We start from the raw sequence: 14,892 nt of genomic DNA, 5'->3' as shown, positions 1-14,892 counted from the left end.
GTTTAGGGTGAGAGGGGAAAGATATAAAAGAGACCTAAGGGGCAACTTTTTCACATAGAGAGTGGCACGTGTATGGAATGAGCTGCCAGAGGAAGCTGTGAAGGCTGGTTCAATTGCAACATTTAAAAGGCATTTGAATGGGTATATGAATAGGAAGGGTTTGGAGGGATATGGCCTGGGGGCTTGGGTTGGGTTGGACCAAAGGGTCTGTTTCCATGCTGTACATCTCTATGACTCAATGCTGCCTGACCTGCTGTGCTTTTCCAGCACCACACTCTCGATTTTGGTCCATCATTGTAACGTAAGAGCATCTCAAAGATGTAGCAAATATGGAATTAATAACGGAGGATGTGGAACAACTAGGAATAATTAAAGAGTAAATTAAATGATACGTTTCTCATGCTCCAGCAGACTTCTGACTATGAAAATAACAGGAGGCTCAAGAGAGATGTTTTCTCACTTGTCTTTATTGATTTGTGGGATGTGGGCATCACTGGCTGGCCAGAATTTATTGCCTGTCCCTAGTTGCCCTTAAGAAGGGGGTGAGCTGCCTCCTTGAGCCACTGACGTCCATCTGCTGTGGGTTGACCCACAATGCCCTTAGGGAGGGAATGCCAGGATTTCAACCCAATGACAGTGAACAAACAGCGACATGTTCCCAAATCAAGATGGTAAGTGGCTTGGAAGGGAACTTGCAGGTGGTGGCGTTCCCATGATTCTTCTACCCCTGTCCCTCTAGATGGAAGCGGTGGTGAGCTTGGAAAGTGCTGTCTGAGAATCTTTGGTGAATTTCTGCTGCTGCTGACCATTTGCGGTGGAGAAAGTGGATGTTTGTAGATGTGGTGCCAATCAAGCAGACTGTTTTGTCCTGGATGGTGTCAAGTTTCTTGATTGTTGTTGGAGCTGCACCCATCCAGGCAAGTGGGGTGTATTCCATCACACTCCTGACTTGTGCCTTGTAGATTGTGGACAGACTTTGGGAAGCCTTACTCACCACAAAATTCCCAGCCTCTGACCTGCTCTTGTAGCCACTGTGCTTATGTGGTGAGTCCAGTTGAGCTTGATTGTGGACAGACTTTGGGAAGCCAGGTGATGAGTTACTCACCACAAAATTCCCAGCCTCTGACCTGCTCTTGTAGCCACTGTGCTTATGTGGTGAGTCCAGTTGAGCTTCTAGTCAATGGTTATCCCCAGGATGCTGATAGTGGGGAGTCAGGGAATAGTAACACCAATGGACGTCAAGGGACACTGGTTTGAACGTCTCTCATTGGTCATTGCCTGGCCTTTGTGTGGAGTAAATATTACTTGCCACCTCTGAGCCCAAGCCTGGATATTGTTCAGGTCTCGTTGTATTTGAACACAGACTGCTTCAGTATCTGTGGAGACGCAAATGGTGCTGAACACTGTGCAATCATCAGCGTACATCCCCACTTCAGACCTTGTGGTGGAGGGAAGGTTATTTATGAAGAAGCTGAAGATAGGGTTGGGCCTCAGATGCTACCCTGAGGAGATCCTGCAGATGTGTCATGGAACTGAGATGACTGACTTCCAACAATCACAACCATCTCCCTATGCACCAAGTATGACTCCAACCACCGGAGAGTTTGCCCCCCAATACCCATCAATTCCAGTTTTGCTCAGGCTCTTTGATGCTACACTCAATCAAATGTAGCCTTGATGTCAAGGGCTGTCGCTCTCATCTCACCTCACCTCAGGAGTTCAGCTCTTTTGCTCATGTTTGAACGAAGGCTGCAATGAGGTCAGGAGCTGACTGGCTCTAGCAAATCCCAAACTTGGTGCCACTGAGCCCGTTATTGCTGAGCAGGTGCTGCTTGATAGCCTATTGATGACACCTTCCATTACTTTACTAATGATCAAGAGTTGACTGATGGAGTGGTAACTGACCAGGTTGGATTTGCCCAGCTCTTCATGTACAGGGTTTACATGGACAATTATCAGGTAGATGCCAGTGTTGTAACTGTACTGGAAGAACCTGGCTAGTTCTGAAGCACAAGTCTTTGATTGCCGGAATGTTGTCAGTACCCCTAGAATGGTCAACGATTCACACTGCTGGTGAATGTTTCACACTGAAATAGGAGAAGGGGAAATAAAGCAAGAGTTGTTTTTCTTATAAAATTATTAATCTTTCACAAGTACCTACCTGTGCCACTGTCTCCATTTGTTCATTGGTGTAGCCTCTATAACGCCCAAGCATCCGATCAACATTTGTTAGATCTCGACTGGTTTCCTGAAATGCATTCAAACATTAAAAAGTCCTGAACTCCTCAAACAGAAAGCAAGTCACTGCTAAGGCTGGTTTTTATCATTTAAAGTTTAACACAAATATGCCATATAAAAATCACAATCTATATTTTGATATCACCGGGGGTTACTGCCTGAAATAGAGATATCTCTAAGCTGTCACAGTGAATTCCTCACTAGTCATGTTGGGCTACCTCAAAGGCACTGAAATTAGGAAGCTCAAATTCATCACAAGATTTTTAAACAGATAATCATGTTATAATTGCTTAATTGAGTATTGCCAGTTGTATACACAATAGTTTAAAAAGGTAATTATCCAAGTTCTGCCATAAATGGGGAATTAAATTCACACCGACATCCTCCAGTTCTCAATAATACTCTCAAAACCTCTTTGCATAAATTTTACTACTCTCACCTTGCACTCAATTTCTCCCAGATCACTGGATCATTCAAAGAAAATACCTTCACTCTCCACATCTATTGGGAGGATGCTTAAACATCATTTGACATCCTTAACGTAATTCCTTAAAAAGTCATCCAAATGTACTTCTCCATTTTAAAAAGCATTTCAATGAACTACAAATGGTCCTGGATTTAAGTATATGTATGATTACAAACTTCACATTTTGGGGGGGATTTTAGACACATCACTGAAAAGGTATTATATATAAACATGAGAGTTAAAAGCAAGAGTAGGCCATTCGAATGAACTGACTATAATCTCAAATCCACATTCCCACTTACCCCTAATAACTGTTCTATCCTTGGTCACCAAGAATCTATTTACCTCTACCATAAAAATATTAAGACTCTTGCTGCAGCCATGTTTACTTATCCAGCATCCTGACAGTTTCTGTAATATCTAAAGACTGACATCTGATTTACATAACCCTTTCCCATATTTAATGTTCCAAGAGTTTCCTTTACATTTTTAAATTTCAGGCAAACACTACAGAAAATTGCCAAAACATTTAAGGATTTCAAGAAGATAGATGTAGTTCTTAGGGCTAAAGGGATAAAAGAGTGTGAAGAGAAAACAGAAACATACTGAGATGGATGAACAGCCGGAACAAGCCTGCTCAGGATTTGCTCAGACAAGGAAGAGCACAACAGACCTAAAGGTGCTGTTTGGGATAAAAGGCCCAACTGATCAATCGCCAGCTCCGATGTGCCACAGTGAAAAACCACAATGATATCCTCAGAAGACAAACACATGACATGACATTTAGAGTACACTTCATCGTCCAGTATTTCCCTGGAGCAAAGAAACTATGTCACGATCTTCGCAGCCTTCAATACATTATCGATGACTACGAACATCTCACCAAGATCATCCCTATACCTCCATTCTCACCTTCAAACAACCGCGAAACCTTAAACAGACCATTGTTTGCAGCAAACTACCTAGCCTTCAGGGCAACATCGACCACAACTGTCATGGCAACCTCTACAAGACATGTCAGATCATCAACATGGATACTACCATTACATGTGGGAACACCACCCACCCCATACATGACAGCTACTCATGTGAGGAGAAAGTGAGGACTTCAGATGCTGGAGATCAGAGCTGAAAATGTGTTGCTGGAAAAGTGCAGCAGGTCAGGCAGCATCCAAGGAGCAGGAGAATCGACGTTTCGGGCATGAGCCTTTCTTCAGGAATTCCTTGGATGCTGCCTGACCTGCTGCGCTTTTCCAGCAACACATTTTCAGCTACTCATGTGAGTCAGCCAATGTTGTCTACTTCATACGCTGCAAGCAAGGATGCCCTGAGGCATGGTATATTGGCAATACCATGCAGATGCTACAACAACGGATGAATGGATATCATGTAACAATTGCCAAACAGGAATGTTCCGTCCTAATTGGGGAACACTCCAGCAGTCAAGGGCATTCAGCCTGGGGTAATGGCTCACTGCCAAATCCTTACCATCTGCGCCTGGAGAAAGAATGCTTCGTCATCCACCTTGGGACCCTGCAGCCACACGGGATCAATGAGGATTTCACCAGTTTCCTCATTTACCCTAACCCCACCTTATCCCAGATCTAACCTTCCAACTCAGCAACGGCCTCTTGACCTGTCCTACCTGTCCATCTTCCTTCCCACTTATCCCCTCCACTCTATCACCTTCATCTACCTATCGCATTCTCAGCTACCTTTCCCCCAGCCCCACCTACCTCCCATTTAACTCCTAGCTCCCTTGGGCCAACCCCTCAGTCCTGATGAAGAGCTTATGCTCAAAATGTCGATTCTTCTGCTCCTCGGATGCTGCCTAGCTATCTGTGCTTTTCCAGCACCACACTCGTCGATTCAGACCTTGTCCATCCCAGTCCAGCACTGACTCCTCACATCATGATCATATTGAATGACACAGCAGGCTCGAAGGGCCAAATGCCCTATCCCTGCTCCTAGTTTCAATGTTTCTAAAAACAATGAACATATTAGTATCCGGTACCTACAGGACCAGGAGTGTGCCAATTGATCAAATATTCCAGATGATCAAGAGGTCCATATAAACAATGTAAAAACACAGAATAATAGGAACATAATGCAAGGGGTATACACATCACTGTTATACTTTATTTACAACATAAATCACTTAAATAATAATGCAACTTTGTCTTAAATAAAACTTACCCGCAGAGAGCCTTCTCCACTCACAACCTCAACTGACTACTCAGACATCATGGTAGATTACAGTATTTGAGGAGAAATGATCTTGAAATTGAATGAACTGTTGATGTTTCGCATGGCCACTCAATTGAATAGCAAGTATACTTATATAGAGGTAAAAGAATTTATAAACTACAATATAATTGGACAGAATAATACAGTAAACTTCATTGCATTTGAGGTATATAATTTTTGTTGGTTTATCAAGTGTCTTGATTCATAAGGTGCTGGTTAAAACAAACTGTGCTGTCCTTCAAGTGCCCAAGAATGACAAGCAACATAAAGACATTTATAAATCCAACAAAGTACCTGTAAAGTGCTTGCTAATGCGTCTATTTTCTCAGACACATCATCAGCATTGTGCATTCCGCTCCTTCCCTTAGTCGCTCCTCTCTGTGGTCCTCGCTGCCTGCGAAAGTGATGAAGGTGCGTGTCTGAATCGCTTGATGAGTCCGCCATAAGGGTGATGCATCCTGCAAATGGATGAAGGGAATCATGAACTATCTCACTCTGTTGGGCAAAATGGAACAAAAGTCTTCATGCCCAGAAAAGAAACCTGCTGGACCAGTGGGGGGTGGCACTAGACAATCTGCTACTACAATGATCAAGTAGGTATATTTTGATCATATACACTTCTTTTTAGGTATCTAGGGACATCAGGCTGGTGGAGTATTGATCTGGTGCATGTAATTATAATCATCCTTGTTGTGAAGTTGTATTTCTCCCCTTGGTTTTGAATTACTATTATAAATTAACATCTCTGCCCAATGGGATGCTTAATGTTAACCAGTTAAATACCTGTTGGGCATTTAATGTGTCAGGCCCTCTCTCATGGGAGTGGAGGAGGGTGGGTTGTTTTTGCCTACTCTTTAACCAGCAGGTGACAGCGCTGTCACATAATTAATTGCACTTCAATGTGTGCCCTATGGTTATTGTCCATCATACTTACAGTTTTATTTACACTCATACTACCAAAGTGGCATTCATAGGAAATCACAGCAGGAGATTAGTTCATTCAAATTCAGAGGAAAATGGTTGAGAATGAAGGTCAGTCATTTCAGCCCCAAGACATAGCTGCAAGAGCTCCTCAGAGTGTTAAGAATATAAGAACTAGGAGCAGGAGTCGGCCATCTGGCCCTTCAAGCCTGCTCCACCATTCAATAGGATCATAGCTGATCTTCTCACGGACTCACCTCCACTTACCCACCTGCTCACCATAACCTTAATTCCTTTACTGTTCAAAAATCTGTCTTTCTCTGAAAAATATTCAACAAGGAAGCCTCAACTGCTTCACTGGGCAGGGAATTCCACAGATTCACAATCCTTTGGGTGAAGGAGTTCCTCTTCAAATCAGTCCGAAATCTGTTCCCTCTCATTTTGCATCTATGCCCTCTAGTTCTAGTTGTTTGTAGGAAACAACCTCCTTGATTCTATCTTATCTATTCCCTTCATACTTTATGTGTTTCTATGAGATCCCCTCTCATTTTTCTAAATTCCAAGTATAGTCTGGGTCTACTCAATCTCTCCTCATAAGCCAACCCTCTCAACTCCAGAATCAATCTAGCAAACCTCCTCTGCACCCCCTCCAGTGCCATTACACCTTTCTCAAGTAAGGAGACCAAAACTGTACACAGTATTCCAGATGTGGCCTTATCATCACCCTACATAGTTGGAGCATAACCGCTCTGTTTTTAAACTCCATCTTCTAGCAATGAAGGACAATATTCCATTCCCTGTAATATCCTAGGCTGAACCATCAATGGCTACTTCAATAATGATGTATCAAAATATCATGCCCACATGCAACAAAACCAGGATAGTATCCAAACTTGGATTAAAAAATGGCAAGCAATGTTCGCACCACATGATTCCCAACAAGATTGGCAACACTAAACTGCTCACCCTCAGCATCCTTCAGATAATCATTAGGCAGAAAATGAACTTGACCAGCTTAATATTACTGGAGATACAAGAACAGGTCAAAAGTTGGCAATTCGGCAAAGAGGACATCACCTGCACACTCCCAAAAGCCTGTCCACTATCCACAAGATTCATTCAGGTGTGTGACATAATCGTCTCCACATGCTAGAATGAGAGCAACTGCTACAACACTCAAAACTCAACATCATCCTGGATAATGCAGTCCACTTGATTCACATCCCATCTACCTCCTTCAACCTATTTTTCCAACCAGCCTGTTCAGCGATGTTATTACAGACCTCTGGAGCAGGTGGAACTTCAAGAACATAGAACCTTACAGCACCGGAACAGGCCCTTCTGCCCTCCAAGCCTGTGCTGATCCAGATCCTCTATATAAACCTGCCACCTATTTTCTAAAGATCTGCATCCCAGACCTGAACCCACACTTCCCAGTACAGGGATAGCATCATTACCACGGCGCCACAATAGTGCCTACCTACCTCCTTCCACATTCACACACTTTATCAGCAGCATGCTTGCATGATGAACATTTATTAAATGTTATTATTGTTTGGAAATTTGGGTTGTAATATGGACAGAATCATTAATTAAATTTGATTTGTATTTCCAAAATTGACTGTGTTAAAAAGGAAACAACTTGGTTGAATTTTGAGATCTGAGTGTGGTACCAGGGTCATCAAGCAATAAAAATGTACTGCGCGGAAACAGACTCTTCGGTCCAACTCGTTCATGCTGACCAGATATCCTAAACTAATCTAGTCCCATTTCCCAGCACTTGTCTGATATCAATCTAAACCATTCCTATTCATATACCCATCCACCTGCTTTTTAAATGTTGAAATTATACCAGACTCCACCACTTCGTCTGGCAGCTTATTCCATACACGCACCACCTTCTGTGTGAAAAAGTTGCCCCTTTAAATGTTTCCCCTCTCATCCTCAACCTATGCTCTCTTACTCTGGACTCTCCCACCCCAAGGAAAAGACTCTATCTATTTATCCCATCTATACCCCTCATGATTTTATAGACCTTTACAAGGTCATCCCTTAGCCTCCGATGATCCAGAGAAAACATCCCAGCCAATTCAACCTCTCCCTATAGCTCAAACCCTCCAACCCTGCCAACAACCTTGTAAATCTTTTCTGAGCCCTTTCAAGTTTCACAACATTGTTCCAATAGCAGGGAGACCAGAATTGGATGCAATATTCCAAAAGAGGCCTATCCAATGTCCTGTACAGCCGCAACAAGACCTCCCAACTCCTACACTCAATGCTCTGACCAATAAAGCCTACCATATGCCTTCTTCACTATCCTATAATTTAAATTATATTTTAAAGAACTACTGAGGTGAATAGTTCAGTGCTTTAGAAAACAAAGAGAAAGAAAAAAAGGCCTTAGCAACAAGGTGCCTAATGATAGAGATAAAGCTTTCTTTTAGAAAAGGGGGATCATCCAGATTGTTTCAATCAGTAAGTTTGAAGGCTCCTGTCAGACAGATCTACAGCAGCAAAGGAGCTATTAGTCTACAAGCATCCAAAATTGTGTTGGCTGAAATTTAGTCCTGATTGGATTAATATCAATAACAGAAAATCCCAGGAAGTCTGCTGTGAAGATGATCTCAAAATCCATGTTAAGAACTAAGTCAGCTGTGCAAGTGGCTTATTTAAGGGGCTCATGAAACAACATTAATCAGGAGATATAATGGATTGGATGTAAAAGTTTACTGGGGAAGAAACCAAGTATGGCCACATCAACCAGATTAGGAACTTTAAAGTGTGACTGCTCACTGAGATTTGATTGTGACACTAAAATGTTTTGAATTTCTGATATTTCTAATAAGACTGTTTCATAAAGTTTAGATTAGATTAGATTACTTACAGTGTGGAAACAGGCCCTTCGGCCCAGCAAGTCCACATCGACCCGCCGAAGCGTAACCCACCCAGACCCATTCTCTTACATTTACCCCTTCACCTAACACTACGGGCAATTTAGCATGGCCAATTCACCTAACCTGCACATTTATTGGATTGTGGGAGGAAACCGGAGCACCCGGAGGAAACTCACGCAGACACGGGGAGAATGTGCAAACTCCACACAGAGAGTCGCCTGAGGCGGGAATTGAACCCGGGTCTCTGGCGCTGTGAAGCAGCAGTGCTAACCACTGTGCTACCGTGCCGCCCACCAATGTTCTTATGTGGTTCTTATGTGGTTCATGTTTACTTCTCATGTGGAATAAACTTTGATTTCTTCCATTAAAATTACATTGGCAGGCTCTTGTGAATATGTTCAGAGACTGACCACCACAATAACCAACTTTCAAAAATAAGACTATAGTCTGTGAAGCCATGTTTCACTCTGGAATCTGACTTGCCCGGTATTAGCATCAGGCGATATTAGAACATACACCATCTAGAAGATGCATTGCAACAACTGCACTGTACTGTCAAGGACCCTTTGACAGTATCTTCCAAACCCATGTCTACAATCCAGAATAACAATCACATCAGCGATTATTAACAGCATCACAACCAACACAAAGGCAAACATTGGAAATGCTGGAAATTTCAAATATAACAAAACTCTGGAAATATTCAGTATATCCAGCAACACTCATGGAGAGACTGGGAGACAGTCAAAGTTAATGTCACCTTTCAAAAGGATTATCGTAGTGCAAGACCGGTAATTTTCGGTGTCGCTGTGCCCAAAGCATTGGGAACGTTTGGAGGGGCAGGACACGATGCCAGTGATCAATGTCAAAGTCCTGTTGCCTTCAATGTTTGGGAGAAGATTTGTAGCTTGGATGCTCGTTGTTGTGGTTCTGTTCGCCGAGCTGGGAATTTGTGTTGCAGACATTTCATCCCCTGTCTAGGTGACATCCTCAGTGCTTGGGAGCCTCCTGTGAAGCGCTTCTGTGATGTTTCCTCCGGTATTTATAGTGAGTTGTATCTGCCGCTTCCGGTTGTCAGTTCCAGCTGTCCGCTGCAGTGGCCGGTATATTGGGTCCAGGTGGATGTGCTTATTGATTGAATCTGTGGATGAGTGCCATGCCTTTGGAATTCCCTGGCTGTTCTCTGTTGCCTGTGAAGAAGGTTTTGTTTGACTTTCTTGTGCTACAGTTTGTGTAGTGAAGATGCTCCCACAATGCGGTTGGGATATTACAGGTGGACAGTCAGATGGGAATCACAGTAATTGTAATACCGAATTCTGGCAGAATTACTCAATTCGTCAGGACCTGGATATTCAAATTGAGTGTACACATCAGGATTGTGTTGGAATATTCTCCACTCGCCTACATCAGTGCAGCAATATTAAAGAAAGTGATCATCCTCCAGGACAAAGCACTGTGCCCGAGTGGTGTCCTATCCACCACGTTCAACATTCCCTCGCTCCATCACCAAGGCACAGTGGCATCACTATGTAAAAGGATGAGGGCGTCACTGGATAATCAGCATTTATTGCCCATCCCTAATTGCCCAGAGGGCAGTTAAGAGTCAACCACATTACTATGGGACTGGAGTCACATGTAGGCCAGACCAGGATATTAATTGAGAATAATTGAGACCGGGATCTCAAAAACAAGGTTTTACAGTCAGCAGAGTCATCAGGATCTGAATATCATTGGCATTTAACTGTGGAAGGAGAACGACATGAATCCTGGATGGTATGTTACCTCCCTGGTGCAAGGATCCGCGATATCATGGAGTGGCTGCAGGACATTCTAGAGCTGCAGGGTAAACAGCCTGTGGTCGTGGAACACTTTTTCTTTCCATGATCAGAACTGTATCATTCACACTGGGGAGAAACAGGATTATCTGTGTCTGGACGAGTCTGTCAAGATTCATCTGAAATGTCCAAATGCCAGTGCAATGCCAGAGAGCTTGTGGAAATGTGGAGATTGTGAGAAGGGATGTCTTTATCTATCCCAACATTAAATTCACCAACGCAATCACACTGGGGAAAAGCTGTTCATCTGCTCTGACTGTAGGAAGTGATTCACTCAGTCATCCAACCTGCAGAGACACCAATGAGTTCGCACTAGAGAAAGACCATTTGCTTGCTGTTTGTGTGGGTTCTCCACGCTGTATTGGGGTTTGAGACCCCTGGGTTTAATTGAGGTTCACGTTCTCCGTGCTGTATTGGGGTTTGAGTCCTCTGGGCGAGTTTAATTGAGGTTCGAGTCTTCCACGCAGTATTGGGGTTCGGGTCCTCTGGGTGAGTTTAATTGAGGCTCGAGTCCTCTGGGTGAGTTTAATTGAGGTTCGAGTCCCCGGGTGGGTTTAATTGAGGTTTGAGTCCTCCACGCTGTATTGGGGTTTGAGTCCCCTGGGTTTAACTGAGGTTCGAGTCTTCCACGCAGTATTGGGGTCAGAGTCCCCTGGGTTTAATTGAGGTTCAAGTCCTCCACGCAGTATTGGGGTCCGAGGCCCCTGGGTTTAATTGAGGTTTGAGTCCTCCACGCAGTACTGGGGTCTAAGTCCCCTGGGTTTAATTGAGGTTTGAGTCCTCCACGCAGAACTGGGGTCCGAGTCCCCTGGGTTTACTTGAGTTTCAAGTTCTCCACATTGTATTGGGATTTGAGTCCCCTGGGTGCGTTTAATTGAGGTCTAAGTCGCATGGGTTCATTTGAGGTTCAAGTCCTCCGCGTCGTATTGGGGTTTGAGTCCCCTGGGTAGGTTTAATTGAAGTTCGAGTCCCCAGGGTTCAACTGAGGTTCAAGTCCTCTGTGTTTAATCGAGATTCAAGCCCCAGTGAGAAGCAAAGTGAGAAAGGGGTTAAAGTGTCCTGGTGGTGAAATTGGAGTCTTTGTTTGGGGGAAAGAGTGTGGCTTGGATTGCGGCACAACGTGGTCCACTCAGAGGCCTTTCTAATTTAATCAAGAGGATACTGTAAAAAACAAGAAATGCTGAAAGTGGGGTTGCACTAATATTTGGGTCAGAAAAGGGAGTGTCAATGTAAATTGTGCCATACTGTGAGTGTTTGACAATTACAATATTTTGGTTTATTAAAATCCTGGTTCAGAAAATCCTTTTAAGTAGCTGTTTTGCCTTGTTTGAATTAGGATCACAATTCAATGTGTTTTGTGGACTATGTAATAGGGCAGATTTTGTTTTTACATTGAAATTGTACAAAGTTATGTCCTTTTTAAAATTATCAAATTTGTAACTGTTAAACAAATTGATTGAGTGCCCTGAGCCCCTGATTTGTTTGAAATTCTAAAATGCCTGTTAAAAAAAACAGTTGGTCAGTGGTCATGCTTTTGCCAGATGATAGTATTGTATTAAAATATCTTTGCTGCTGTGTTTTTAACGAAGTGTTCACAAAAAGAGGGCATTTTTAGCTTGATGTTTTGTTAGGATTTTAGAGAATATTAGAACTTGAGGCTGAGCTGTTTCAGTTCTGTTAATTATTAAGACTTCATTGGCCCCCTTCATATTGCAAAATCATAAAATGTTGATCTCTACCAAAGTTGCCACTGTAATTCTGACTGTTTTATTTGGAGAGTATATTTTAAAACATTCTGCATGTGTTTCCCACAAACATTTGAGATTTAAATCTGAACTGAAACTGCCTCTTCAATTACTAAAGCTCAGGAATTACTTTGTCATTTTCTTACTGTTCCAGATTTTAAAATATTTTTCCTGACAGCTTTCACATTCGCCAAATATCAATTTGTTAAAAGAAAATAACTTTTGAATAACCTGAATGGGATCACCCGAGGGTTTGATTTTATGGCCATTGATTGTTGTCTATAATTGACTGAATTGTTTAGGCAGTACAATTTAGAAGTTTATGCATTGTATAAAACTTGATAATGTTCATCAAATGATGAACAAAGTAACAGACTTCAGATGACTGAGAATGTTGAAATAGGCCAATGCAATTTAGTGTAGAGAGTGTGGTGCTGGAAAAGCACAGCAGGTCAGGCAGCATCAGAGGAGCAGGAAAATCAACGTTTCGGGCAAAAGCCCATCATCAGGACTGAGGCTGTACCCACACCTCCGTCTAAGGCCCCAAAGGAGTCCTCCACATTCATCAAAGTTTCACCTGCACTTCCACACGTCATTTACTGTATCTGTTTCGGTCTCCTCTACATTGGGGAGTCAGCATGCCTACTCGCAGAGCGCTACAGAGAATCTCCGGGACACCCGCACCAACCAACCCCACCGCCCATGACCGAACGCTTCAACGTCCCCTCCCACTCCACCAAGGGCATGCAGGTCCTGGGCCTACTCCATCGCCACTCCCTCACCACCTGACTCCTGGAGAAAGAATGCCTCATCTTCCGCCTCGGGACCCTCCAACCCCATGGCATCAATGTGGATTTCACCAGTTTCCTCATTTCCCTCCCCCCACCTTACCCCAGTTCCAACCTTCCAGCTCAGCACCGCACTCATGATCTGTCCCATCTGTCCATCTTCCTTCCCACCCATCCACTCCACCCTCCCTCCGACCTATCACCTTTATCCCCACCTCCATCAACCTATCGTACTCTCAACTTCCTTCAACTCAGCCCCAGCCCCCTCCCATTTATCATCTCTCCAACCCAGAGGCTCCCAGCTTCATTCCTGATGAAGGGCTTTTGCCCGAAATGTCAATTTTCCTGCTCCTTGGATGCTGCCTGACCTGCTGTGCTTTTCCAGCAACACACTCTCGACTCTAATCTCCAGCATCTGCATTCCTCACTTTTGTCACAATTTAGTGTAGTTAAATGTGTGACTATCTTCATACTGATAACCCCTTGGCATGGAAGGAATGAGAGAGGAAATGCAAAGATACTTTCAGCAGCTAACATCGTCTCTAGAGTTTCTCCATTCACAGTAAAGCATGCCTTCGGACCACCCCTCACCCCTCCACAGCCTGATCCAACGGATTCAATTAGTTCCCCAGTCATGAGCATGAAAAGTGAAGAAGCTAACAACAGTGAAGAGGGGGTCTATATGTTTTTTTGTCAGTGGCCTTCCTATGGACATTAAACCACGTGAACTTTACCTTGACTTTCGATCATTTAACTCAAAACTCAAAAAGGGATCATGCTGTAAGGTTGAGTGAAATAGGAGTTGATGGGAAGGGTGAGGGCAGTAACAAATTAAAAATACTATATATGAATGCACGAAGCATTAGAAATAAGATGGATGAGCTTGAGGCTCTTTTGGAAATATGCAGATACGATATTGTGGGGATAACTGAGACGTGGCTTCAAGTGGACAGGACCTGGGAAATGAATATTCAAGGCTACACGTGCTATCGTAAGGACAGACTGACGGGCAGCGGGGGTGGGGAGGCCATGTTGGTAAGGGGTGATATTCAGTCCCTTGCACGGGGGGACCTAGAATCAGGGGATGTAGAGTCAGTATGGATACAGCTGAGAAATTCTAAGGGTAAAAAGACCCTCTTGGGAGTTATTTACAGGCCCTCAAACAGTAGTCTGGATGTTGGATGTAAGTTGAATCAGGAGCTGAAATTGGCCTGTCGCAAAAATGTTACTACAGTTGTTATGGGGGATTTCAACATGCAGGTAGACTGGGAGAATCAGGATGGGATTAGACCTCAAGAAAGAGACTTTGTGGAGTGCCTCTGAGATGGATTCTTAGAACAGCTGCTGTTCTACCAGGGAGAAGGCAATTCTGGATCTGGTATTGTGCAACGAACCAGAATTGATCAGGGACCTCAAAGTGAAGGAGCCATTGCGAAGTAGTGACCATAATACAATAAGCTGCAATCTGAAATTTGAGAGGGAGAGGGTACAATCGGAAGTGACAATATTTCAGTTGAATAAAGGGAACTATGGAGCTATGAGGGAGGAGCAGGCCAAAGTTCAATGGTGCAATACCTTAGCAGGGATGACAGTGGAGGAACAGTGGCAGATATTTCTGTGTAAAATGCAGAAGATGCAGGATCAGTTCATTCCAAAAAGGAAGAAAGATCCTAGGAGGAGGCATGGGTGGCCGTGGCTGATGAGGGAAGTTAAGAAACATATAAAGTTAAAAGAGAAAAAATATAACATAGCAAAGAT

At 43.4% G+C, this 14,892-nt stretch overlaps 1 protein-coding gene across 5 annotated transcripts in view; it reads right to left on the bottom strand.

Moving 5' to 3' along the window:
* Positions 1-14,892, bottom strand: part of LOC122553367 (centrosomal protein of 128 kDa) — a 407,594-nt gene that overhangs the window by 359,478 nt on the left and 33,224 nt on the right. For all 5 annotated transcript variants that reach the window (XM_043696980.1, XM_043696981.1, XM_043696985.1 and 2 more), the window contains exons 2-3: positions 5,246-5,409; positions 2,162-2,248 (exon numbers count right to left, since the gene is read on the bottom strand). In XM_043696980.1, the coding sequence (XP_043552915.1) occupies positions 2,162-2,248; positions 5,246-5,395 (237 nt within the window). In that variant the 5' untranslated portion in view covers positions 5,396-5,409. The remainder of the gene's footprint in view (positions 1-2,161; positions 2,249-5,245; positions 5,410-14,892) is intronic.

This window comes from Chiloscyllium plagiosum, chromosome 10, assembly GCF_004010195.1.
Source record: "Chiloscyllium plagiosum isolate BGI_BamShark_2017 chromosome 10, ASM401019v2, whole genome shotgun sequence".
Classification (NCBI taxonomy): domain Eukaryota; kingdom Metazoa; phylum Chordata; class Chondrichthyes; order Orectolobiformes; family Hemiscylliidae; genus Chiloscyllium; species Chiloscyllium plagiosum.
Note: the sequence above shows the minus strand (reverse complement) of the source record. Positions and strands in the feature narration are given on the sequence as shown.